Source organism: Mobula birostris, chromosome 27, assembly GCF_030028105.1.
Source record: "Mobula birostris isolate sMobBir1 chromosome 27, sMobBir1.hap1, whole genome shotgun sequence".
Taxonomy (NCBI): Eukaryota; Metazoa; Chordata; class Chondrichthyes; order Myliobatiformes; family Myliobatidae; genus Mobula; species Mobula birostris.
Window position 1 is genome coordinate 9,000,555 of NC_092396.1, and position 24,500 is coordinate 9,025,054.

General features: G+C 43.7%; 1 protein-coding gene across 7 annotated transcripts in view; it reads left to right on the top strand.

Moving 5' to 3' along the window:
* The window catches only part of kif1b (kinesin family member 1B), a 274,231-nt gene that overhangs the window by 171,379 nt on the left and 78,352 nt on the right, over positions 1-24,500 (top strand). For all 7 annotated transcript variants that reach the window (XM_072245139.1, XM_072245131.1, XM_072245136.1 and 4 more), the window contains 4 exons: positions 6,865-6,964; positions 10,409-10,557; positions 17,152-17,330; positions 23,804-23,941. In XM_072245139.1, coding sequence (XP_072101240.1) covers positions 6,865-6,964; positions 10,409-10,557; positions 17,152-17,330; positions 23,804-23,941 — 566 coding nt within the window. The remainder of the gene's footprint in view (positions 1-6,864; positions 6,965-10,408; positions 10,558-17,151; positions 17,331-23,803; positions 23,942-24,500) is intronic.

Consider the following 24,500-nt stretch of genomic DNA (forward strand, 5'->3'; position numbering starts at 1 on the left):
TGTTTAACATAATTATTTTCCAAGTGCTTCTTTATCCTTGATAGCTTCAGACATTTTCCCGTCTGCTGGTACCAGGCTTGTCCCTAAAAAAAAGCACATCAAATAATTTTCCAACTTCAATCAGCCTTGTAAGCAGTATTTCCTTTTGCTGAAGTATAGTGTTCATAGCCGTGGTTATTTTTTTTAACAGATTTTAAAGAACCAGTTTGTCCTAACCTCGAAACATAACTTGTCCCTTGCAAAAACATCAGGGTGTATCTGGACTCCCTCAAATGGATGAAAGTTGTTTCATAAAATGACAATATCAAAATACCCTCAGGTTTTATGATTTTTAAAAAAATCTTTCATAAGATGAAGATGCTACTGCCAAAGCTGGTGCCTAAAGCCCTTGAGAAGTGGTGGTGGGGGTAAGCAGTCTGTGTGTTGATGATATTCCCATGGCACTGTTCCTAATGCCGGCTGGTGGCGTAGTGGCACCGGCGCTGGACTTTGGGCCAGAAGGTCCCGAGTTCGAATCCAGCCGGCTCCTGTGCACACTTTCCATCCGTGCTGGGTTGAGCATCGAGCTAGCAACTGGACCTCGTGAAAAAGTAATTGCCTGCTACAGAAACATCAGCCTAAGCTCTCTCGTGAGTTGAAAGGCAATTTCTCTTTCTCACTGTTCCTAATGAGTTTCAGCAGTAGTGAAGAACCAGTGGTTACGTCCATGCTAGGATGGGATGTTACTTGGAGTGGAACTCGTGGGTGTTGTCCCTTGCCCTATGAAGTGTCCACTGTCTGCAGGCTCAAACCAGGAGCTGGTAGGATATATTGCATCAGTATGGATGAGCTCAGCTGCTTCAATGGTAAAGTAGCATGAGGACACCCAGACACACACACAGCAGCCCACAGGCATACAGCCCTCCACCTCTCCAGCCCTGCTGTGGTGTTTGACATCTATAGAATGAATAGCGGTGATTACCCACAGCTCCACCTGAAGCCATGATCTTATCCAGCTGGTAGGGCAGCAGCAGGAGCATCCATCATCATAGACCCCCACTATCCAGGCCATGCTTTCTTCTCACTGCTGCCGTTTCGAAGAAGGTACAGGAGTCTGCAGGAAAATGAATCTCAGGGTAGTAAGTGTACTTTGATAATAAATTTATTTTGACCTTTAAGCAACTGCTGCCTGCTGTAGGTCCCCCCCCACTGTTCCCCTTCAAGTGACATCGTTTCTTCTTCACTGCAGCCTTCACCACACCATCACTTTCATCCATCTCCTGGAGCTCCCGGCTAAGTAACTCTGGGCATACCTTCACCACATGCACTGTCAATGGTTCCGTAAGGCTGCTCACCACCATCCTCTGCTGGGAATGGGTATTAACCGCGTCTAGTAGATGAATAAAAAGAAATACGACTGGTAACAGAATCAGAAGTTGATATTGGAATGTTTAAATTGATTTAGTTGTTTCAAAGTTTATTTTGTTTATGAAAACATTGGTATCATTGACTTCTGACTCCAGGCCAGTGCTGCAGTTTCGAATTCAAAAGCTGCATGGTAATGTTGCAGCTCTGTAAAACTCTGGTTAGACCACACTTGGAGTATTGTGTTCAATTCTGGTCGTCTCATTATAGGAAGGATGTGGAAGCTTTTGAGAGGCTGCAGGGGAGATTTACCAGGATGCTGTCTGAATTGGGGGTCAAGTCTTATGAGGATAGGTTGAGTGAGCTCAGGCTTTTCTCTTTGGAGCAAAAGAGGACGAGAGGTGACCTGCTAGAGGTGGATAAGACGGGCAATTGGATAGCCAGAGGCTTTTTTCCAGGGTGGAAATGGCTAATATAAGAGAGCTTAATTTTAAGGTGATTGGAGGAAATTTAGGGGTGGGGGATATTAGAGCAAAGGTTTTTACAGGGTGGGCGGGGTGTGGAATGTGCTGCCAGAAGTGGTGGTAGTGGCAGATATATTATGAATATTGTAGAGACTCTTAGATAGACACATAGATGGGAGAAAATGGAGGAGGGAAGGGTTATGTAGTTAGAGTAGGTGAAAGAGTCGGCACACATCATGGGCTGTAGTATTCTACATGTTCCAAATGAACACATTCCAACATTTTGGTTAAGTATTTGAGTTAGACTGCACATTTTAATGTAGTCTAGTTTTTATTCAAATTTACAAAGCTCCTCTTTCTCAAATTACAAAGGCAAACTGATTTTGTTCTCTAGAATTTTCAGATACATGAATGTGAAGTGAAATTTATTGTTATTTAACTACATACTTGTATATTACCATATAACGTAAATAGAAATGAGACAAATTTCTCCAAACCAGGGTGTAAAAGCACAGTGGTACACATAACACATGTAACACATGATAACTTATGAAGGTAAGGATAAAATCTACAGATGAATCAGACGTAAATTACAAACTAAAATGCATTAATATTAAATATTGCAAGGTACCGAACAGATTAATCAGTGATACTTTGAATACGATGCGGCAAGGAGTTCAGAAGCCTCATGACTTGGCGGAAGAAACTGTTTCTCATCCAGACCATTCTTGTTTTTATGCATCAGAGTCTCCTGTCTGATGGTAGAAAGTCAAAGAGGAAGCTGGATGGATGGGTGGGATCCTTAACAATACTAAGGGCCCTGATAAGTTACCCCGATGGATGGTAGGGAGATCCCAATAATCCTCTCAGCTGTTCTCACAGTGCTTTGTAGGAACTTCTGGTCCAGTGCTCAACTGCTCCCATACCAGATGGAGATACATCTTGGTGCAATTTTAGAAAGTCATGGGGTGATGTGTTTGAAGTTTTGAAGATAACTCATCACCACCGACAGGTCAGAAACTATTACTGCTGGTTGGAGAGTTTAGGCTAAGAATTGCTAGAAGATGGAAAGAAATGATGAAGATGGGCAAGTGCAGGTTCTAATGAAGGAGAAGACACCAGTTTAGAAGTGCATTTGCACAATGAGCAGAATATTGAAGTTTTACAAAGAGGTTCAGAGGGACCGAGCAACCAAGTACAAATGAAGAATTTGGCATCAGTTTTCTGAGAGAGTTTAAAAACATTCAGTTTGTTATCCTAAGGAGGCCATTTTAGAAGATGAAGTTTAAGTTTATTGTCATACAGCCATACACACGTATACAGCTAAACAAAACAATGTTCCTCACGAACCAAGGTGTAAAACACAATACATATCTCGCACGTAAAATGATATCAGCAGAATAATATTAGTAGATAATAAAAAAGAAAGTATTCTGTAGATGTACAAGTGGGTGGCACGGTAGTGTTGTGGTTGGCACAATGCTTTACAGTACCAGTGACCCAGTTTCAATTCCCACTGCTGTCTGTATGCTCTCCCCGTGACTGCATGGGTTTAGTCCAGGTGCTGCGGTTTCTTCCCACAGTCCAAAGACGGTTAGGTTAATCATTCATTGTAAATTGTCCCATGATTAGGCCCGGATTAAATTAGGAATGCTGGGTGGTGTGGCTCGAAGGGCCTGGTCCACACGGTATCTGTGGTCAGTGATGTTGTGGGATTGGAACTGGACTCTCTGATGGTGGTGTCTGAAAAGAGGATGCTGTTCAAGTTGCATGCCATCTTGGACAATGTCTCCCATCCACTGCATAATATACTGGGTGGGCACAGGAGTACATTCAGCCAGAGACTCATTCCACCGAGATGCAACACAGAGCATCATAGGAAGTCATTCCTGCCTGTGGCCATCAAACTTTACAACTCCTCCCTTGGAGGGTCAGACACCCTGAGCCAATAGGCTGGTCCTGAACTTATTTCCTGGCATAATTTACATGTTACTATTTAACTATTTATGGTTTTATTACTATTTATTATTTATAGTACAATTGTAATGAAAACCAATTTCCCCCGGGATCAATAAAGTATGACTATGACTATCTCAATAAACAACTAAGTTGGCAGAAAGTGCGTACGCGACATATAGTTAAATATGCAACAGTATAATAAAGGTTCAAAGGTTCATTTTATTATCTAAGTATGTATGCAGAATACAACTCTGAGATTTGCCTTCTCCAGATAGCCGTAACATATAGAAAACCATAGAAGCAGTTGAAAGAAAGACATCAATACTGGCGCTGACATAAATACTGTATATTAGGTGGTAGCAAGATCTTAAGGCTAACCATTACTTAGTGTAATTCGTGCAGCCTAATAGCATGAAGAAGGTAAATTTTAGACAATAAACAGAGACACAGACATTATGGAAGATGTACCACACACTGTACCATGAACTTTGGGAAGTGATTAGTTAAGTTAACATTGTTTAGCATTTTAATTGGAGCCTCGGAGTCTTGGAAGAGGTACTTTCAGTCATTCAGAGAGTGAGCTCTGATGTCTGGGACTTAACTGTTTGAGACCAGTTTTCTGAGTTGATGCCTCCGCGGGGCTGCCTATTAATGCCATGCCAGTGTGAAGTAGAGTTTGAAGGTAAATTCACTTTTTATCTTATCCTGGGTGCATGCCGTGATCTTGTATCTGTTTAGTGTTATTTAATTATCTTTTTAAATAAAGTGTATGCTAGAAATCCAGCGTTAGGCTCAGGCCTTCAATTTGTACATCAGCCTCATCAGTGCCGGAGTTTCTCTCATTGGAAAATGCGTGGATTTTGGATATTAATATTGAAGTGGCCTCCAGTTCCAATGAGAAATATTCTAATATTTAATTGCATTTATTCTGATCTCCTGAGGTAGAACTTTCTATGTGTGAATAGACTGTAATTAGTATGGTTTGTAATGTCTTAATAGACTTGTAGAATTAAATACTATGATAAAGCAACTGTGAAGATTACCTATCCAAATGTAATATCAGATTTGTATTAATTGCTTATTATAATTAACTACCAATCCAACTACCTTTCTCTCAAAGTCTGGTGAACATTAGCTCTGTACATTTCACAGAGTACTGCCAAGTGGTTATCAGTTTGTTCAGAATCAGGTTTAATATCTCTGGCGTATGTTGTGAAATTTATAGTTATGTGACAGCAGTATATTGCATACATAATAATGAAAACTGTAAATTACAGCAAGGAAAGTGTACATAAATGTTAAGTAGTGCAAAAAGAGGGGAAAAAAGTAGTGAGGTAGTGTTCATAGGTTCAACATCCATTCAGAAATCTGGTGGCAGAGGAAAAGAAGCTGTTCCTGAATCATTGAGTGTGTGCCTTCAGGCTCCTGGGCCTCCTCGCTGATGGTAGCAATGAGAAGAGGGCACCTCTTGGGTGATGGATGCCACCTTTATGAGGCATTGCTCCTTGAAGATGTCCTGGATACTGTGGAGGCTGGTGCCCTTGATGAAGCTGACTGAGTTCACAACTTTTTGCAACTTATTTCGATCCTGTGCAGTAGCCCCTCCCCCCCCCCCCCAATACCAGACGGTGATGCAGCCAGTTAGGATGCTGTCCACAGTGGAAATCTGCCAGTGTGTTTGGTGACATATCGAATCTGCTCAAACTCCTAAAGTACAAAAAGAAAAAAAACATAGTGAGGTAGTATTCATGGGTTCAACATCCATTCAGAAATCAGATGGCAGAGGGGATGAAGCTGGTCCCGAATCGTTGAGCGTGTGTCTTCAGGCTCCTGTACCTCCTCCCTGAGGGTAGATGTTGTAATTGCACATATGCTTGTCATTTTACTTATGATAACCCTACCCCTTTTTGATCCACTTTCGTTACTCTTTAGAGGTTGAATGTAATCATCTGAGTATTTTAATTGCAAAAGCCTCATCTGTACTGGTTTGGAAACTCTTGTCTTTTCTTTAATTTTGTGATGTGAGTTATGTTTCCTGAATGTGCCAAAGCAGATTTGGGAAGCATAACTCATTTGTTATAAAGCAGCAAAAATATCAAAGTAAATTTACTATCAAAGTACGTATATGTTACCATATACTACCCTGAGATTCCTATTTTTAATGGCATTTAAAGAAAAATAAATAAATATAATACTTTACTTTTACTTTATACTTTATTGTCTCCAAACTATTGATACTGGACCGTACAATCATCACAGCGATACTTGATTCTGCTCTTCGTGCTCCCTGGAGTACAAATCAATAGTAAATATTAAAAATTTTAATTATAAATCATAAATAGAAAATAGAAAAATGGGAAGTAAGATAGTGCAAAAAATCGAGAGGCAGGTCCGGATATTTGGAGGGTATGGCCCAGATCCGGGTCAGGATCCGTTCAGCAGTCTTATCACAGTTGGAAAGAGCTGTTCCCAAATCTGGCCGTACGAGTCTTCAAGCTCCTGAGCCTTCTCCCGGAGGGAAGAGGGACGAAAAGTCTGTTGGCTGGGTGGGTTGTGTCCTTGACTATCCTGGCAGCACTGCTCCGACAGCGTGTGGTGCAAAGTGAGTCCAAGGACGGAAGATTGGTTTGTGTGATAGAATTTATTTTAAAAAAACGATACATAAAGACTGACAAGCAACCAATGTGCAAAAGTAGACAAACTGTGTAAATAAAAAATAAAAATTCTGGGAAAATGAGTTGTGAAGAGACATGGAAAGTGTCTACAGGTTGTAGAATCTGTAGGCAGTGAAAAGGGAAAACCCATATTAAAAATATTGATACTCAACTTTTTAAAACCAAATTCTTTGTAAACTCAATTCAACATGCATTCCTTAACTTTTGAATTTACTGTATACATATTTAATTACATTTAATAAGGAATTTGGATATTTTGCTTTCATTTTTACCAGCCTTATTAAAAGCAGATGAAAGTGACTGAATGTAAATCTTGGCGCACCCAGCAAAACCAGTCCAGCATCTCAGCCTTGGAATAATGGAAACTTGTGGTTCATCTGCTTTTGTCCTTTCTTCTACACGTATTCTGTCTTTATTGCCAGGACTATGAAAGTAAGCTAGAAGCTTTGCAGAAGCAAGTGGAAACTCGCTCTCTGGCTGCAGAAACAACTGAAGAGGAGGAGGAAGAAGAGGAAGAAGAAGGTAACGTGATTAATTCTGATTTTTGTTTATTAAAGCTGTTCACCAACAAGCTGTCAGGATTGGTCCTATTGGTGACAGTTCAAGATGTTTATAATTGTTTGTAAGAGTTAAAATTGAGCTTATTATCCGTTAGTCTTGCGAGACCATGGATCTATGCCTGGAAAGTCTTCACTCTCCAGGGCGCAGGCCTGGGCAAGGTTGTATGGAAGACCGGCAGTTGCCCATGTTGCAAGTCTCCCCTCTCCACGAGACCGATGTTGTCTAAGGGAAGGGCACTAGGGCCGATACAGCTTGGCACCGGTGTCGTCGCAGAGCAATGTGTAGTTAAGTACCTTGCTCAAGGGCACAACACATTGCCTCGGCTGGGGCTCGAACTCACAACCTTCAGATCGCTAGTTGAATGCCTTAACCACTTGGCCACGTGCCCACACGAGCTTATTATCACATGCACAATAACATGTATATACAGGTGCAATGAAAAACTTTTCTTTCTTTTTAAATCTTTTTATTGAATTAGTACACAAAAGGTAAACCATATAGGCACTGATACACAGTTGCAATATAATTTTACAAGAGATATTAATACACAAAAAAAGTTAGTACAAACAGTGCAGTTTAAATATAAAATAACCAGGTAATATAATAGTATACTAATTTTCAAACATGTCAATAAGGAAAAGGAAAAAAAACCCAAAAAAAAACCCACCGTGCAACTAAACTAAAAAGCAAAGCAAAGCAATGGGCTAACTAGGTATCAAGTAGAGTTAAACAACTTAAAACAATCACGTCCTCAAACCCGACCTCCATTAAAAACAGTTAAAAAGCAAGAAGGGAATGTAGATATGGCCAAAGAAAAAAAAAGTTACATTAAATGAAAATGTTGAATAAAAGATCTCCAAGTCTGTTCAAATTTAACTGAAGAATCATAAAGATTATTTCTAATTTTCTCCAGATTTAAACATAGTATTGTCTGGGAAAACCAAAAGAATGTAGTCGGAGCATTAATCTCCTTCCAATGTTGTAAAATACATCTTTCCGCCATTAAAGTAAGAAATGCAATCAATCTACGAGCTGAAGGGGAAAGATTACTGGAAATTTTAGGTAATCGAAAGATAGCAGTAATAGGATGGGGAGAAATATCTATATTCAATACCTTTGAAATAATATAAAAAATATCTTTCCACAAAGTTTCCAAAGAAGGACAGGCCCAAAACATATGAGTTAAGGAAGCTATCTCCCTATGACATACAATGAAAAACTTAATTGCAGACACATAGCATCAGATTAGCAGTATTGAAGTGGCTGTCCACTTGATCTATGCCTCTCATGAGAAAGAACACAATTAAAATATATTTCAGTGCAAAGTGTCATAGTGCTGCTGAACGCCATTGATTAGGGTTGTGGTAATTGGTTCAAGATCTGAATGGTGGAAGGGAAGTAGCTGTTCTTGAACCTGGTAGGGCTTGAGGCCTCTGTAGTTTCTGCTCAATGGAGGAGTTATGATGTGAAGGAACGATCAAGTATTCTCTTTAGGAGTTGTCAAGTGGGGGGTGTCAGTCTGGAGAGTGAGCGATATTCTTGCTTTAATGTGACCTGTCTTTCTGAAGACTCCCTTTATCTGGTCTCCCTCTGCCTTGGAATTTCTTCTGGTTTAAAAATTTCCTTTTCAGATCTATGAAGTCTCTTGCATTTTAACTGAGGTCTGGAGATTTCAGCCATTCGAGCAGAGCTTTGATAGCATTGTTCCCATGCTCTTTAGTCACGGGATAATTATCTATAATTGCAAAGACCTCGAGAACCTGCTGCAACAGGAAAGTGGTGTTTGATAATATAATAAGGGAAAATAACATGTTAAAATGTTGTCTGAAACACTGAGGGAAGTGAATGCAGTGCTGTATCTGCATGTCAGGAAAAAAAGATCAATTAAGACAATAGTGAACAGAATGCAGTTTTAAAAAAATATTCTCCCAAATGTTTGAAACCTAATGTTTAAAGCGTTTGAATGATTTAAACAAATTAGCTTTCAAATAGAAATGAGGGCAGGAATTGTACTGTTGAATATCTGAATGTTATCTGTTGGTACATTCCCCATTATGCAGGAGACACAAAAGCGTGACCATTTCCGGAATCACTCCAGGGAAAACACTCCCTGGCTCTCCCAATATTTGAACAGGATCCAAGAGTCCAGTGTTACCTGTGACAAATGAGTAAATAATCCCTCTTCAGTCTGCACAAAATGCCCTGATATCTCTGGGGTTTAGAATTGTACAAGCCTGGAAAAGGGCAATTCCATTCATCAATCCAAAAACTCGGTGACTTCCCAACCGTTTCCAGAAAGCGCATTTAGATTACGAAGACACGCAGTCCTCATTTATTGTCATTTAGTAATGCATGCATTAAGAAATGATACAATATTTCCTCTGGTGTGATATCACAAAACACAGGACAGACTAAGATTGAAAAATCTCACAAAACCACATAATTATAACATATAGTTACAACAGTGCAACAATGCCATAACTTAATGAAGAACAGTCCATGGCACAGTAAAAAGTTCAAAATCTCTCAAATGTCCCACATCTCACGCAGACGGGAGAAGGAAAAAAACTCTCCCTGCCATGCCAACCACAATCCAACTCTGAGTCGTCCGAGAACTTCGAGCCTCTGATCAGCTCTCCGACACCGAGTACTGAGCGCCATCTCTGTCTGAACGATTCGACCTCAATCTCGGTTGCCAACAGCAGGCAAAGCCGGGGACTTTGAGGCCTTCCCTCCAGAAGATTCCTGATCGCGCAGTAACAACAGCAGCAAACTTGCGTTTCAGAAATTTCTCCGGATGTTCCTCTGTGCTTTCACGTCTGTCTCCGTCAAATCAGAATTGTCCACTGCCCCTATTTAACAGATACGATAACATTTTTCACCGGAGGGCTGCGCACGCGCGGCGCGCTGCTCTCTCTCCTCCCGCCTTTGTTTATCTATTCATTCATTTAGAGATGCAGGACAGACCATGTCCTTCTGGCCCAATGAGCCACGTCACCCGGCAACCCCAGCCTAATCGCAGGACAATTACAGTGACCACTTAACCTGCTAACCAGTACACCTTTGGTCTGAGGAGGAAACCCCAAGCCCACGTTGAAAATCTCCTTACAGGATTGAGCTCCAGGGTCTGGCACATCCCAAACTCTAATAACGTCACACTCTCCACTAAACTACTGTGGCACCCTATTGAAGAATTTGGGAGAATTCGCTCCACCTTAAAGTAAGGCTAGCTTTTGACTAAGGTTATATATCAGATGACCTAGTATTTTACTTTCTAATTAATATTGAAATATCAGTTATTTTGGAGTTTAATGTGAACTGGATAGCGGGGAAAAAAACATGTTATTATGTTTCTTAATGCCTGGTTTGTGAAGTTTTATAAACCGTTACTGATTGCCTTTGTAGAGCCTTGGACCCAGCGTGACTACGAGCTGGCTGAATGGGCTTTCAGGAAGTGGAAGTATCACCAATTTACCTCCCTACGGGACTTGCTGTGGGGAAACGCCGTCTATCTGAAGGAGGCTAACGCTATAAGTGTCGAGCTGAAGAAGAAGGTACTGCAGTGTTGGGGCCTAGCCTGCATCCATTACCTCCCTCCTGTTGCCCTGGAGGAGTTGCTGGTGGGCTTGGGATTTATAGTTTCATGTGGATCAGACTAAGTAAACAGAGCACTGTTCAAACCCAGAGCAGCAGAACGAGAATCAGGTTTAGTATCACTCTAATTTGTGGTTTTGCAGCAGCATTATAGTGCAATGCTTAAAATATGCGATAAGTAATAATAAGAAATATATTTTGAAAAGTAATTATGTAGTGCTGAAAGAGAGGAAAAATACTGAGGTAGTATCCATGGGTTCATTGTCCATTCAGAAATCTGATGATGGAGGGGAAGAAGCTGTTCATGAAACGTCGAGTGTGTGTCCTCGAGCTCCTGTGTATCTCCTCCTTGATGGTAGTAATGAGAAGAGGGCATATCCTGGGTGATGTGGTCCTTAACAGATATTAATGAAGCGTGGGGGTTTGTTTTTGTGGACCAAACTTAAAGGGCAAAAGCTTAGACAATAGACAATAGGTGCAGGAGTAGGCCATTCGGCACTTTGAGCCAGCACCGCCATTCACTGTGATCATGGCTGATCATCCACAATCAGTATCCAGTTCCTGCCTTATCTCCATAACCTTTGATTCCACTATCTTTAAGAGCTCTATCCATCTCTTTTTTGAAAGCATTCAGAGACTTGGCCTCCACAGCCTTCTGGCGCAGAGCATTCCATATATCCACCACTCTCTGGTTTAGGGGTAACATGAGAGGGAACTTCTTTTCTCAGAGAGTGGTAGCTGTGTGGAATGAGCTTCCAGCAGAAGTGGTTGAGGCAGGTTTGATGTTGTCGTTTAAAGTTAAATTGGACAGCTATATGGACAGGAAAGGAATGGAGGGTTATGGGCTGAGTGCAGGTCGGTGGGACTAGGTGAGGGTAAGAGTTCGGCACGGACTAGAAGGGCCGAGATGGCCTGTTTCCGTGCTGTAATTGTTATATGATTATATGGCTATGACAGTTCAGTGGTTTTTACAGAAGGTCACTGTTACTGAGAGAAGGTGTTCTGTTTTTCTGGATTTAATAAATTGCATTTAAATTTACAGCCATTGCGGGGGGAGGGGGGGAAGAAAAAAATTAAAAAAGAAATACCATAGAATTTCCAAAAACTATACATATCAAGGACTGACAAGCAACAAAAGTGCAAAAGAAGACAAATTTGCAAATAGTAATAAAAATAAACAAATAACACCGATTTCCCCCAATGAGGGCTGGCTCATGGACTTCCATCTTCATCCTCTTGTAGTTAATAATAATCTCTTGGCTTTTGCTGACATTGAGTGAGAGGTTGTTGTTAAGGCACCTTCCAACTAGATTTTCATTTTACCTCCTATATATCGATTAATCGCTACCTTTAATGGCAAAAAAAGACAATCTATGCAAATAACTTTTTTAAAAAGCACAGAGCACGCAAGTTGTAAAGAGTCACTGAAAATGAGTTTAGGCCGTAGGGTTGAGGTGAGTGAAGTTATCCACACCAGTTCAGGATCTGATGGTAGAGGGACAATAACTGTTCTTGAACCTGGTGGTGTGGGACATGAGATTTCTGTACCTCCTGCCCGATGGTAATAGTGAGAAGAGAGCATGGCCTGGATGGTGGGACTCCTTGTTGATGGGTGCTGCTTGTAGATGTGCTCAGTGGTGGAGAGGGCTTTTCATCTGATGTAACCACCACTTTCTGTAGCCTTTTCCATTTCTGGGCATTGGTGTTCCCATACTAGGCTGTGATGCAACCAGTTAGACACCAGACTCTGCATCCAGCACATCACTCTTTGTCACTTCCACCATCTGCAGCAAGATCCCACTATTAACTACATCTTCTCCCCGCCCCTTACCTACTTCCAGGGACAACTCCCTCCGTGGTTCCTTGGTTTATAAATGTCTCCTCATCCGCCCATCTCTGATGTCTGATACTTTCCCTTGCAACCACAAGAACACATTTGTTCTTTCAGCTCCTCCCTCACCACCGCTTGGGGACCTCAAATGCACAATCACGTTCTCAAACCTTGAACAATGCATTTGGTGCTCATGATGTGGTCTCCTCTATGTCGGTGAGAGCAGGTGCGGATTAGGTGACTGATCCACAAATCAAATGTGCTCTCTCTGCAGTGACCTTCCCAAGCTCCTGGTTGTAAGCCATTTCAGTTTCCCTTCCCCTTCCCACATCGACCCATCCATCTTCACTAAGGAGGACATAAATAATCTTCCAGAAATAGTAGGGGACAGAGGGTCCAGTGAGATGGAGGAACTGAGCGAAATACTTGTTAGTAGGGAAGTGGTGTTAGGTAAATTGAAGGGATTGAAGGCAGATAAATCCCCAGGGCCAGATGGTCTGCATCCTAGAGTGCTTAAGGAAGTAGCCCAAGAAATAGTGAATGCATTAGTGATAATTTTTCAAAACTCGTTAGATTCTGGACTAGTTCCTGAGGATTGGAGGGTGGCTAATGTAACCCCACTTTTTAAAAAAGGAGGGAGAGAGAAACTGGGGAATTATAGACCGGTTACCCTAACGTTGGTGGTGGGGAAACTGCTGGAGTCAGTTATCAAAGATGTGATAACAGCACATTTGGAAAGCGGTGAAATCATCGGACAAAGTCAACATGGATTTGTGAAGGGAAAGTCATGTCTGACGAATCTCATAGAATTTTTTGAGGATGTAACTAGTAGAGTGGATAGGGGAGAACCAGTGGATGTGGTATATTTGGATTTTCAAAAGGCTTTTGACAAGGTCCCACACAGGAGATTAGTGTGCAAACTTAAAGCACATGGTATTGGGGGTAGGGTATTGATGTGGATGGAGAATTGGTTAGCAGACAGGAAGCAAAGAGTGGGAATAAACGGGACCTTTTCAGAATGGCAGGCGGTGACTAGTGGGGTACTGCAAGGCTCAGTGCTGGGACCCCAGTTGTTTACAATATATATTAATGACTTGGATGAGGGAATTAAATGCAGCATCTCCAAGTTTGCGGATGACACGAAGCTGGGTGGCAGTGTTAGCTGTGAGGAGGATGCTAAGAGGATGCAGAGTGACTTGGATAGGTTGGGTGAGTGGGCAAATTCATGGCAGATGCAATTTAATGTGGATAAATGTGAAGTTATCCACTTTGGTAGCAAAAATAGGAAAACAGATTATTATCTGAATGGTGGCCGATTAGGAAAAGGGGAGGTGCAACGAGACCTGGGTGTCATTATACACCAGTCATTGAAAGTGGGCATGCAGGTACAGCAGGCAGTGAAAAAGGGGAATGATATGCTGGCATTTATAGCAAGAGGATTGGAGTACAGGAGCAGGGAGGTACTACTGCAGTTGTACAAGGCCTTGGTGAGACCACACCTGGAGTATTGTGTGCAGTTTTGGTCCCCTAATCTGAGGAAAGACATCCTTGCCATAGAGGGAGTACAGAGAAGGTTCACCAGATTGATTCCTGGGATGGCAGGACTTTCATATGAAGAAAGACTGGATGAACTGGGCTTGTACTCATTGGAATTTAGAAGATTGAGGGGGGATCTTATTGAAACGTATAAAATCCTAAAGGGATTGGACAGGCTAGATGCAGGAAGATTGTTCCCGATGTTGGGGAAGTCCAGAACAAGGGGTCACAGTTTGAGGATAAAGGGGAAGCCTTTTAGGACCGAGATTAGGAAAAACTTCTTCACACAGAGAGTGGTGAATCTGTGGAATTCTCTGCCACAGGAAGCAGTTGAGGCCAGTACAGTGGCTATATTTAAGAGGGAGTTAGATATGGCCGTTGTGGCTACGGGGATCAGGGGGTATGGAGAGAAGGCTGGGGCGAGGTTCTGAGTTGGATGATCAGCCATGATCATAATAAATGGCGGTGCAGGCTCGAAGGGCCGAATGGCCTACTCCTGCACCTATTTTCTATGTTTTCTATGTCTATCCCTCCCAGGCTGACCTGTCCATCCTCAGTCCTCTACACTGCTAGGGTGAGAACCAATGCAAACCAGAGAAATGGCACCTCACATTTAGCCTATATAGTCTATAACCCATTGAATTTTCCAATTTCAGTAATCCTCAAGTCTAGTTACACCCCTCCCCCCAATTTAATCTCTGAATCAGAACTGGTTTAATTTCGCTGGCATGTGTCATGAAATTTGTTGTTTTGCGGTAGGAATACATTGCCATACATAATAATAATTTAAAATTATAAATTGCAATGAGTATACTATATATAAAAATTGAATTAAGTAGTGCAAAAAGAGAGCAAAAAAATAGGCAGTGTTTATGGATTCAACACCCATCCAGAAATCAGATGGTGGAGTGGAAAACGTTGATCCTAAAAAGTTGAGTGTGTGTCTTCAGGCCCCTGTACTGCCTCCTTGATGGTAGTAATGAGAAGAGGGTAGGTTCTGAGTGATGGAGGTCTTTAATGATGGATGCTGCCTCTTATCTTCCTGTTTGTTGCCCCCTTTCCCATACCCACCCTCCGTCCCAACAATCCACTATACGGACATTTCACCTACCATCTCTCCCCTCCCAATGCTCGTGTGGTTCTGATTCCCTCTGCCATTCACCTCGCCCCTAATGGTTGCTAATATTATCTTCCTTATTTATCATATCCCTGCACTTGGCAGCCTTTGTGCCTCTGCTTTTCACCCTTCGTCAACCATCTCCACCTTCATACTTCCCTTCTCCATGTGCCTTCATCCCCGCCACCTTACCCCCCAGTTTTTGTTTGTGTCCGTCTATCTTACACCATAAGACAGGGGAGTAGAATTTGGCCATTTGGCCCATTGAGTCTGCTCTGCCATTCAATCATGTCTGACTTATTCTTTCTCTCAACTCCTATTCTCCTTTATACTCCCTGTAACCTTTGACACCCTTACTAATCAAGAATCTATCAACCTCTGCTTTAAGTACACCCAATGACTTGGCCTCCACAGCTGCCTGTGGCTTTATCAACCTTTTGGTTAAAGAAATTCCTCCTCATCTTTGCTGTAAACGGATGGCCTTCAATTCTGAGGCTGTGCCCTCTGGTCCTAGACTCTCCCACTATTGGAAACAGCCTCTCCACATCCACTTTATCTAGGCCTTTTAATATTTGGTAGGTTTCAATGAGATTCCCCCCTCTTCCCCCCCCCCACCTTATCTTCCTAAACTTCAGCAAGTACAGGGATCAAAGACTCCTCGTGCGTTAACCCTTTCATTCCCGGGATCATTCCTGTGAGCCTCCTCTGGGCCCTCTCTAATGCCAGTACATCTCTTCTTAGATAAGGGGTCCAAAGCCACTCATAATACCTCAGTGCAGTCTGACCACTACTTTATAAAGCCTTAGCATCACATCCTTGCTTTAGTATTCCAGTCCTCATGAAATGAATGCTATCATTCTCTTGTTCCTATCTCCTGATTCCACCATCACCTACCTGGCTGAATCTGCCTGTCATCCCTTACCCCTCAAGCCCAAAGCTTCTCCCCCAACTCTCTTGTTCACCAGTCACCTCTGGGCCCTGCCTTGTCTCTTCTCTCCCTCATACCAAGCATCTCCCTCTCCACTCTCGGTCCTAATATAAGGCTTTGACCTGAAATGCCAACAGTTCCTTCCCCATCCACAGATGCTGCTTAACGTAGTGAACCAAGGGAGTGTAGCATTTGGCGCAACGCTATTACAGCTCGGGGCAACGGAGTTCGGAGTTCAATTCCAGCACCTTCTGTAAGGAGTTTGTACGTTCTCCCCGTGACCGCGTGGGTTTCCTCCGGGTGCTCCTGTTTCCTCCCACAGTCCAAGGCTGTGGGGGTTAATACATTAATTGGTTGTTGTAATTTGTCCTGGTGTTAAGTAGGTGGATGGCAGGGCACTGTGGCTGATTGGATCAGAAGGGGCTGTTCCACCCTGCATCTCAAAATAAAATAAAAATAAAATTCTTCTAGCAGATTGTTGGTCCAGATTCCAGCAGCGATAGTATCTTGTATCTCCATGTGACAAGTTTAGCTCCTTTTAATTTTTAGAAGCAAATCAACCTTTTTAAAAATTTGGTTTGTGAGTCCAAACCAGAATTCATGGAAGGTTGCAAATAATTTTGGACATAATGACATTTGAGCTTCAGTCTTATAAGTGGCTTGAGATCCAGAAATAAGGTATATGATATGCTGAAGAATATTTACATTAGTTTTATTTATTTATTGAGATACAGTGCGGAAGTGGAACTTCTGGTTTAATGAGATGTACATGGCCCAGCAACCCACCTATTTAACCCCAGCCTAATCACAGGACAATTTACAATGACCAATTAGCCTACTAACCACTATGCCTTAGGACTGTGGGGGGAAACTGGAGCACCTGGAGGAAACCCACACGGTCACGGGGGGAGTGTGCAAACTCCCTACAGAGGGCACTGGAATCGAACTCCTACCCCCGGAATGCCCCAAGCTGTAACAGTCTAATGCTAAGAGTTATGGTACCATGGCACCAGCTTTTTATGCTCTATCTCTCTCGTCATTCATTCCACTGGTTATTGATGTTCTGATCAGAAAGGACACACCACTGATAATCTAATTCTCCATAATGGTTCTCCCCTCTGTCCCCTACCCCTTGCATTCAGGTACAGTTCCAATTTGTGCTGCTCACTGACACACTCTATTCCCCACTTCCCCCGGAATTGCTCCCTGCTGAGGCGGAATTGGATCGGGAGGTCCGACTGTTCCCGAGGACCGTGGTCGCGGTGGAGGTTCAGGATCTGAAGAATGGCGCAACGCATTACTGGTCCTTGGAGAAACTCAAGTAAGCACGTCTTAAATACTTTCCTTTCTTTTGGTATTTCTAATTACATTTTGTGTTACAGCATCCTGTATTGTAAATGGGTAACACGCCTTTCATATCCAACTTAAGCTATACATTTCCCTGATTGCAAATAATTGGAGAAAGTCCAACCATAGTGCTCTATGGCTGTTCTGAAAGCCGGATTAATGAGAGAGCGTTAAAACTTTATATTATGTGATACCCTAGTCTTTAGGGTTGTTATAGCCAGGGGGTGGTAATGGGGACAAGCCCCCACTGCCTATTAAATGCTCCCGATAGCGTGCATCTCAAATAGTCTCTGAAAACCAGGTCTTGCTCCTGGCCTGCATGCATGGCCTAGATACTAAGCCTGATGGAACAGTTTCTGTTGACAGGAGAAGGGGCAAAGGCCGGTAACTGGCGCCTTAAAGCCAGTTGGTTTGGGCGGATGGGGCTCGTCAGCTGTAGTTGGCAGCACATCTAAGAGAAGGAAAACTCTGATCTGAAACCTCCGCTGCCTTGCGGCTGTACCTACTCATGGGGAAGGCTTCCGGAGTAAACCCCGAGAGAAAAATCCGGAGCTGGAGTCCCTGAGGCCATCCTACATTGAGTTCAGCGCTGACTGGCATCTCCTGCGACACTGCTGGTGCCAAACTGTATCGGTCTCTGCCGTTCCTTTGGGCTCATCAGATAATGAGAGGGAGTCTGCCACATGGGCAACAGCTTGCTCTCCATATCATACTGTCCAGCCTTGTGTATCTAGCCAGCTTAGGATGTAATAGCCATGCTGAACTCTGACCGACGAAGGCCCTCTCCTCACAAAGTTTTATTACCAGCCTACAAGGCAATTATTACATCTTAGAATCATAGAAACATAGAAAATAGGTGCAGGAGTAGGCCATTCGGCCCTTCGAGCCTGCACCGCCATTCAGTATGATCGTGGCTTATCATCCAACTCAGAACCCTGTACCTGCCTTCTCTCCATACCCCCTGATCGCTTTAGCCACAAGGGCCATATCTAACTCCCTCTTAAATATAGCCAATGAACTGGCCTCAACTGTTTCCTGTGACAGAGAATTCCACAGATTCACCATTCTCTGTGTGAAGAAGTTTTTCCTCATCTCGGTCCTAAAAGGCTTCCCCTTTATCCTCAAACTGTGACCTCTCGTTCTGGACTTCCCCAACATCAGGAACAATCTTCCTGCATCTAGCCTGTCCAATCCCTTTAGGATTTTATATGTTTCAATAAGATCCCCCCTCAATCTTCTAAATTCCAATGAGTATAAGCCTAGTCGATCCAGTCGTTCATCATATGAAAGTCCTGTCATCCCAGGAATCAATCTGGTGAACCTTCTTTGTACTCCCTCTATGGCAAGGATGTCTTTCCTCAGATTAGGGGACCAAAACTGCACCATCTTATCCTCCTTCACCAGTGGAGTGCTGTTTGCAAAGTAATTTCCTGCTAAATCTCATCCACAACAAAGTTATCAATCCAAAACACCTTGGCGATATGAAAAGAGCAGGTGCTGGCGGGGTGGAGATGAGTCTCTACCAAAGGAGGTGTGAGGCGCTCCTTCCCTCCGCTAGCCTGCCGGTCACCTCGGGCGAGGTTTAGCAGCTGCTCAGCCCCCGATCAGGGTCACTGAAGCCATGGAAGCAGGTGGTGGATGGTGTATATCACAAGTCCTGGTTATGCGACCACTGACTCCAGGCAGATGATCTCTGAAGAGTATTGATAATGGCTGGAGTCACCCATCTTGTAAAGGCACTGCCCAGAAGAAGGCAATGGCAAAACACTTCTGTAGAAAAATTTGCCAAGAACAATCATGATCATGGAAAGACCATGATTGCCCACGTCATACAACACAACACTTAAAACAAACAAGCTGGAAGAAAAGATGATCGTAGGATCCAAGGCCACATTTTGGTGAGGTTTGATTAAGATAACTCTTGAGTTTGTGTCTAACTATCCAATCACCTTTTGGATGTTGATTCCCAGCACTCTCTGTAAGAAGTTTGTACCTTCTCCCTGTGACCGTGTGGGTTTCCTCCGGGTGCTCTGGTTTCCTCCCACATTCCAAAGAGACGTACAGGTTAGGATTAGTAAGTAGTGGGCGTGCTGTGTTGACGTTGAAAGCATGGCATCACTTGCGGGCTGCCCCCAGCACATGCTCTGACTGTGTTGGTTGTTGAAACAAAATGACGTATTTCCACCATGTGCTTTGATGTACTTGTAACAAATAAAGCTCAGCTGGAAGCTAAGCTAGAAGAATTATATTCCTCATCAAGGCAACTACTTTCAGTTTCTGTCTTTTTTCTAAAAAAAAAGGCAGCAAGATCCAGAGGTCATCAAAGCAGACTGATGGGATGGGGGAGGTGGTCACAGAACATGTGGTTGGAGGATGTGGGGGGGATCAAGTGGAGGGAGAGGCCTGTTGGATGGGCAAGATCCTGCTGCAAGCAGACATCTGCCAGTAAGTGGGGTGGGAGGGGTTGCAAGAGCACCTGCAAGTAGGTGGGGAACCATTCTTATGTTCGGAGTGTGGGTAGGTGGTGGTGCGAGGCAGGTTGAAGTGGTGGGGGAAGCCCTGACCCTGTGTTGATGCAGTTCCCAATATGGCATCATCAATGACGTCGTGGCTAACAATGATTAGGAAGTGATTCCGATGAAGAGTCTTGGCCCAAAGCATTGACAGTTTATCACCGTCCGTTGATGCTTCCTGACCCCAACACCAGCTGATGTCAGAATCTTCAATCACCAGACTCAACCGTTAACTTACTCAAACTTCACCAAACTGTAATGTTTTGCTTGGGCCTTGGCTCTTACAAGCACGATCTCGTTCAGACATCATGGCTGCCTAGCGGTTAGCACAACGCTATTGCAGCTCAGGGTGCCAGAGTTCAGAGTTCAATTCCACCACTGCCTGTAAGGGGTTTGTACGTTCTCCCCGTGAAGCATGTAAGCTTCCTCTGGGTGCTCCAGCTTCCACATTTATCCACATTCACATTCCAAAGACCTACCGGTTAGTAGGTTAATCAGCCATTGTAAATTGTCCTGTGATCAGGCTCGGGTAAGATAGGAGGGTTGCTGGGTGGTGCGATTCTTTGAGCCAGAAGGACCTGTCCATGCTTTATCACTAAATAAATAACTTTTGGATGTGCGTGTGCTGCTTTTATCACCTTGTATCTACTTGTGTTAGAAATAAAACTCACTTAGTTACTGGCAGTCATGGAATTCTGTAAAGCTGAGGCTGTGGGGTCCAAATCTGAACACTAAGTGTGTTTGACCTGTGAAACCTGTTCTGACCTGTTTCGAGTCAGACAGTGTCTATAGTGGATGTTGTGTATTTAATATTTCAGTTATATTTGAGTAATCTTGTGTATATGTGTATGGGTGTATATAATATTATATTAATCATTCTTCATTTAAATAATTCATTACAGATTGAATATATAAGTACATGAATTGCATACATCACCACGCTACACATTTCAGGGACGCCTCCTTTTAAGTAAACACGAAGTTAGACCCGCATTCCCGGACTCCTGTGTCTTCGTTCAAATCAGTTTAATGTTTTGAAGCTACAAAACAAAGCAGAGAAGAATAAAGAGCCAACATTTCAGGCCGAGGCCTTTCACCAGAACTGGAGGAAGGATCTGGGCCCGAAACGTTGGCTATTTATTCCTCTCCATAGATGCTGCCTGACCTATTGAGTTCCTTCAGCAGTTTGTGTGTGTGCGTTACTCTGGAATTCCAGCATCTGCAGAATCTCTTCTGTCATCTTTAATAAGTCGACGCACAATAAGTAAAATGTGGACGTGGCCTCTGACGGGCTGTCTTGGTCTGTCTGCTTTCAGGGGAAGGCAGAGCAGCAAGTTAAAACGCGCAGCACGTAACTGGTTAGCTTCAGGCTCCTTGGAGATGCTTTGTTATTTTGACTGAGAGTCGATGAGCTGAATACCAGAATACCAAGTACCAGTGCTGTTTGCCAGAAGCTTTGGATATTACTGAATCACTAGGATCACTGCAGTGTTCGAGCGTGATTTTACTCCCTTTAATTCCCCTTTTAACTCTAATTAGTTCACTCGCTGAAAATTAGCTTTCAGACTGGATCAATTTTCTGCCAACGTGCTGGTTGAATTTAACATAACATGGGACTGAAAAATACTGTTACAGTCCACACATGGTGCTCAAATATCTTGCACACTGCAGGGAAATTTATCTCTTTCTCTGCCTTCAGCTCTGTAGGTTGGTGGGTTGAATGAAACAGGGTTTGAGCTGTGCTGATTTGGGTTTCCAACAGTGTGTGGGTTAGGATTGGGGAGGGTGGGGGTGGTGTCAGTAAACGGATTAGAGCAAAGGCTCAGGTATTCCGGCTGCACAATATCTATTCCAGTTCTAACCTGGACCCGCCGCACCATCTCCTGCTCTATCTCCTTCCCTCCTCCCCTCCCACCATCTGCTTCTCTCCCTCCCTTCTCTCTCCACCATCTCCTGCTCTCTCGCCCATTCTCCCCTCCCAACAGGCTCCTGCTGAGCCTCTCCTTCAGTTTCCTACTTTTCACCCCATTGCCTACTGTGCTCCACACTCCACCACCCTGGCTCCCCACTGCCCTCACTTCTCACTCCACCACCTTCAGCTTTTGTTTACCCACTCTCCGCCCACCCTTCCTGCCCCCTACTCACCCCCTCAACTCCCTCTCCCCAAACCCCTAACCCTCACCTTCCCTCTCCCCACTCCCCTACTACCCCTTCTCTCTCCCCACTCCCCTACCACCCCTTCCCACATCCCCTCTACCCCTTTCCACTTCTTTCCACTCCCCTTTCACCCTACCCCGTCTCTCTCTCTCCCCTCGCCTTCTCTCCCCTCCCCTCGCCCTGTCTCCCCTCCCCTTGCCCTCTCTCTCTTCCCCTCGCCCTCTCCCCTCCCCTCACCCTCTCTTCCCTCCCCTCTCCCTCTTACTCCCCTCCACTTCCTACTCTCCCTCCCTCCTTTCTCCCTTCCCTTCCCCTCCCCACTACCTCCAGCTCTCGGGCTTTCTCCCTGTCCCTAACTCTCCTGCCCTCTCTCCTCCTTCTCCCCACTTGCCCCCCCCCCCCGGTCACTCCTCTGTTTCCGTACCTTTGATTCTGAGTTTGTTGGGTTGTGGGACTATTTCAATCCATGACATTGGTTGAGAAGTTTGGAAACTGGAGGCACGAGAGACTGCCGATGCTGGAATCTGCAGCAGTACACAGGGTCGATACCGCACATTTAGAACCTTGGCTGGCTTCGATGCCACAGGTGCCTGCGGAGGCCAAAGCCCGGGTATTGGATACCTTTAAAGCATGGGTTGAGAGGTTATAAGACGTGGGAGCAGAATTAAACCATTTTGCCCATCGAGTCTGCCCTGTCATTCCATCATAGCTGATTTATTTTCCGTCTCAACCCCATTCTCCTGCCTTCTTCCCGTAACCTTTGACTCCTTGATTAGTAAGGGTGTCAAAGGTTACAGGGCGAAAGCAGGAGAATGAGGTTGAGATGCATAATATATCAGCCATGATGAAATGGCAGAGCAGACTTGATAGGCCTAATGGCTTAATTCTGCTCCCATGTCTGATGGCCTTGTCAGTACATCGAGGGGGGCAAGGGAAACTCAAGAACAGAATGCAGAATGAAGTGTTACAGGTTACAGAGGAGGTGCAGCGCAGGTAGGCAATCAGGTGCAGGCCATGGTGAGGGGATAGTGAGGTCAAGAGCACATGGGTGTTATAATAAATAGCTATTGATTGCATTGCAGACATCCCACCCTGCAGAAACTTATTTCAGGGAGGTAGCACCATCAACTTGCAGAAGACTCCTGGAACTTCCGGGAGAGGTGGGATGTCTGCAATAGAGTAGCTCCTTAGCAGCTAGCCAGCTAGTTTAAATAATGTTAGCTATGCTAATGAACGAATGACACCTGTTAAACTCACCTCAACATGTCTTTTATGTTTTAACCCACCATGGGCAATAGAAAAGTCACTGTTGCAAACAGTGCAGCGAGCAGCACTGTCATTATTTTGGACCCCTATTAGGCAGGGGTACACTTTACTGTAGTCTGGGGCGACGTTCGTTTTATATTTTCTTTTTTTTTTGGAACACTCTGCCATGGCGCTCTCTCGCTCGCGCCCTCTCGCTCACTCGCTTGCTCTCAAAAAAATTGATTTCCGTGATATTGTATATAATTTGCGGGCATCAGGGAGCCACTATTAATATGCGGGAGACTCCCGGAACTTCCGGGAGAGGTGGGATGTCTGGCATTGATCAAATGGCCATTGGTACAGAGAGAGTTTGAATGCTGACAAATTATCCACTGGGATATACAGTAAGCTAATAGTAAATAAGTTTACAGGGGGTACACTTGAATTCCCCATTATCTTTGAAACAGTAAGTGGTGTTTAATGTTTGGCAATGTTTTAATCATGACCAGAGTGATTAACTTTATTTGTGCAGGCAGAGATTGGAGCTAATGCGGGAGATGTACGATCGTGCGGGCGAAATGGCTTCCAACGCGCAGGACGAGAGCGAGAGCTTAATGACGGGCAGCGACCCTTTCTACGACCGCTTCCACTGGTTTAAACTCGTGGGAAGGTATGTCAGCTTCCTCTTTCTATGTCAAAGCCATCTGGCAGTCAGCTCGACAGCTGTGAGACCTGCATTGGCCAAGGTATCAGTTGCCCGATGAAATGGATATTTGGAGCCTTTTCAGATCTTTTTTTTTCTCTCTTCTGTGCAATTAATGCTGCTGGAAATTTTGCATCAAAACCGAGGGATTAATTTCTACTGAATGATATCGTGAGCACAGATTTCTGTGTAATTCATAAATGCATAAATCTGATCAAAAATTAAATTTTCTCTCAGGTTTGTATTTCAGAAGCACTTGTGTTATTCAATCCTTACTCTTTAAAGCATCAGTTGTACTAAAATCTCTATTGGATTTAGCAAAATCACTGTAGACCCTTTGATTTTTGAAGTGTTTTAACTGTTTTAGTATTATCTACACTCTTGTGCCCTGTCACGGAACTACAAATGATCAATCTACGTGTAATCTCAGGACTGTACAACAATGTTTAAAAATCATTGGGAAGGGGATGTTTAACTTTAGCTAAAGGCATGTTTGGGAGGCTGGGCTTCATCTTGGTAAGACCAT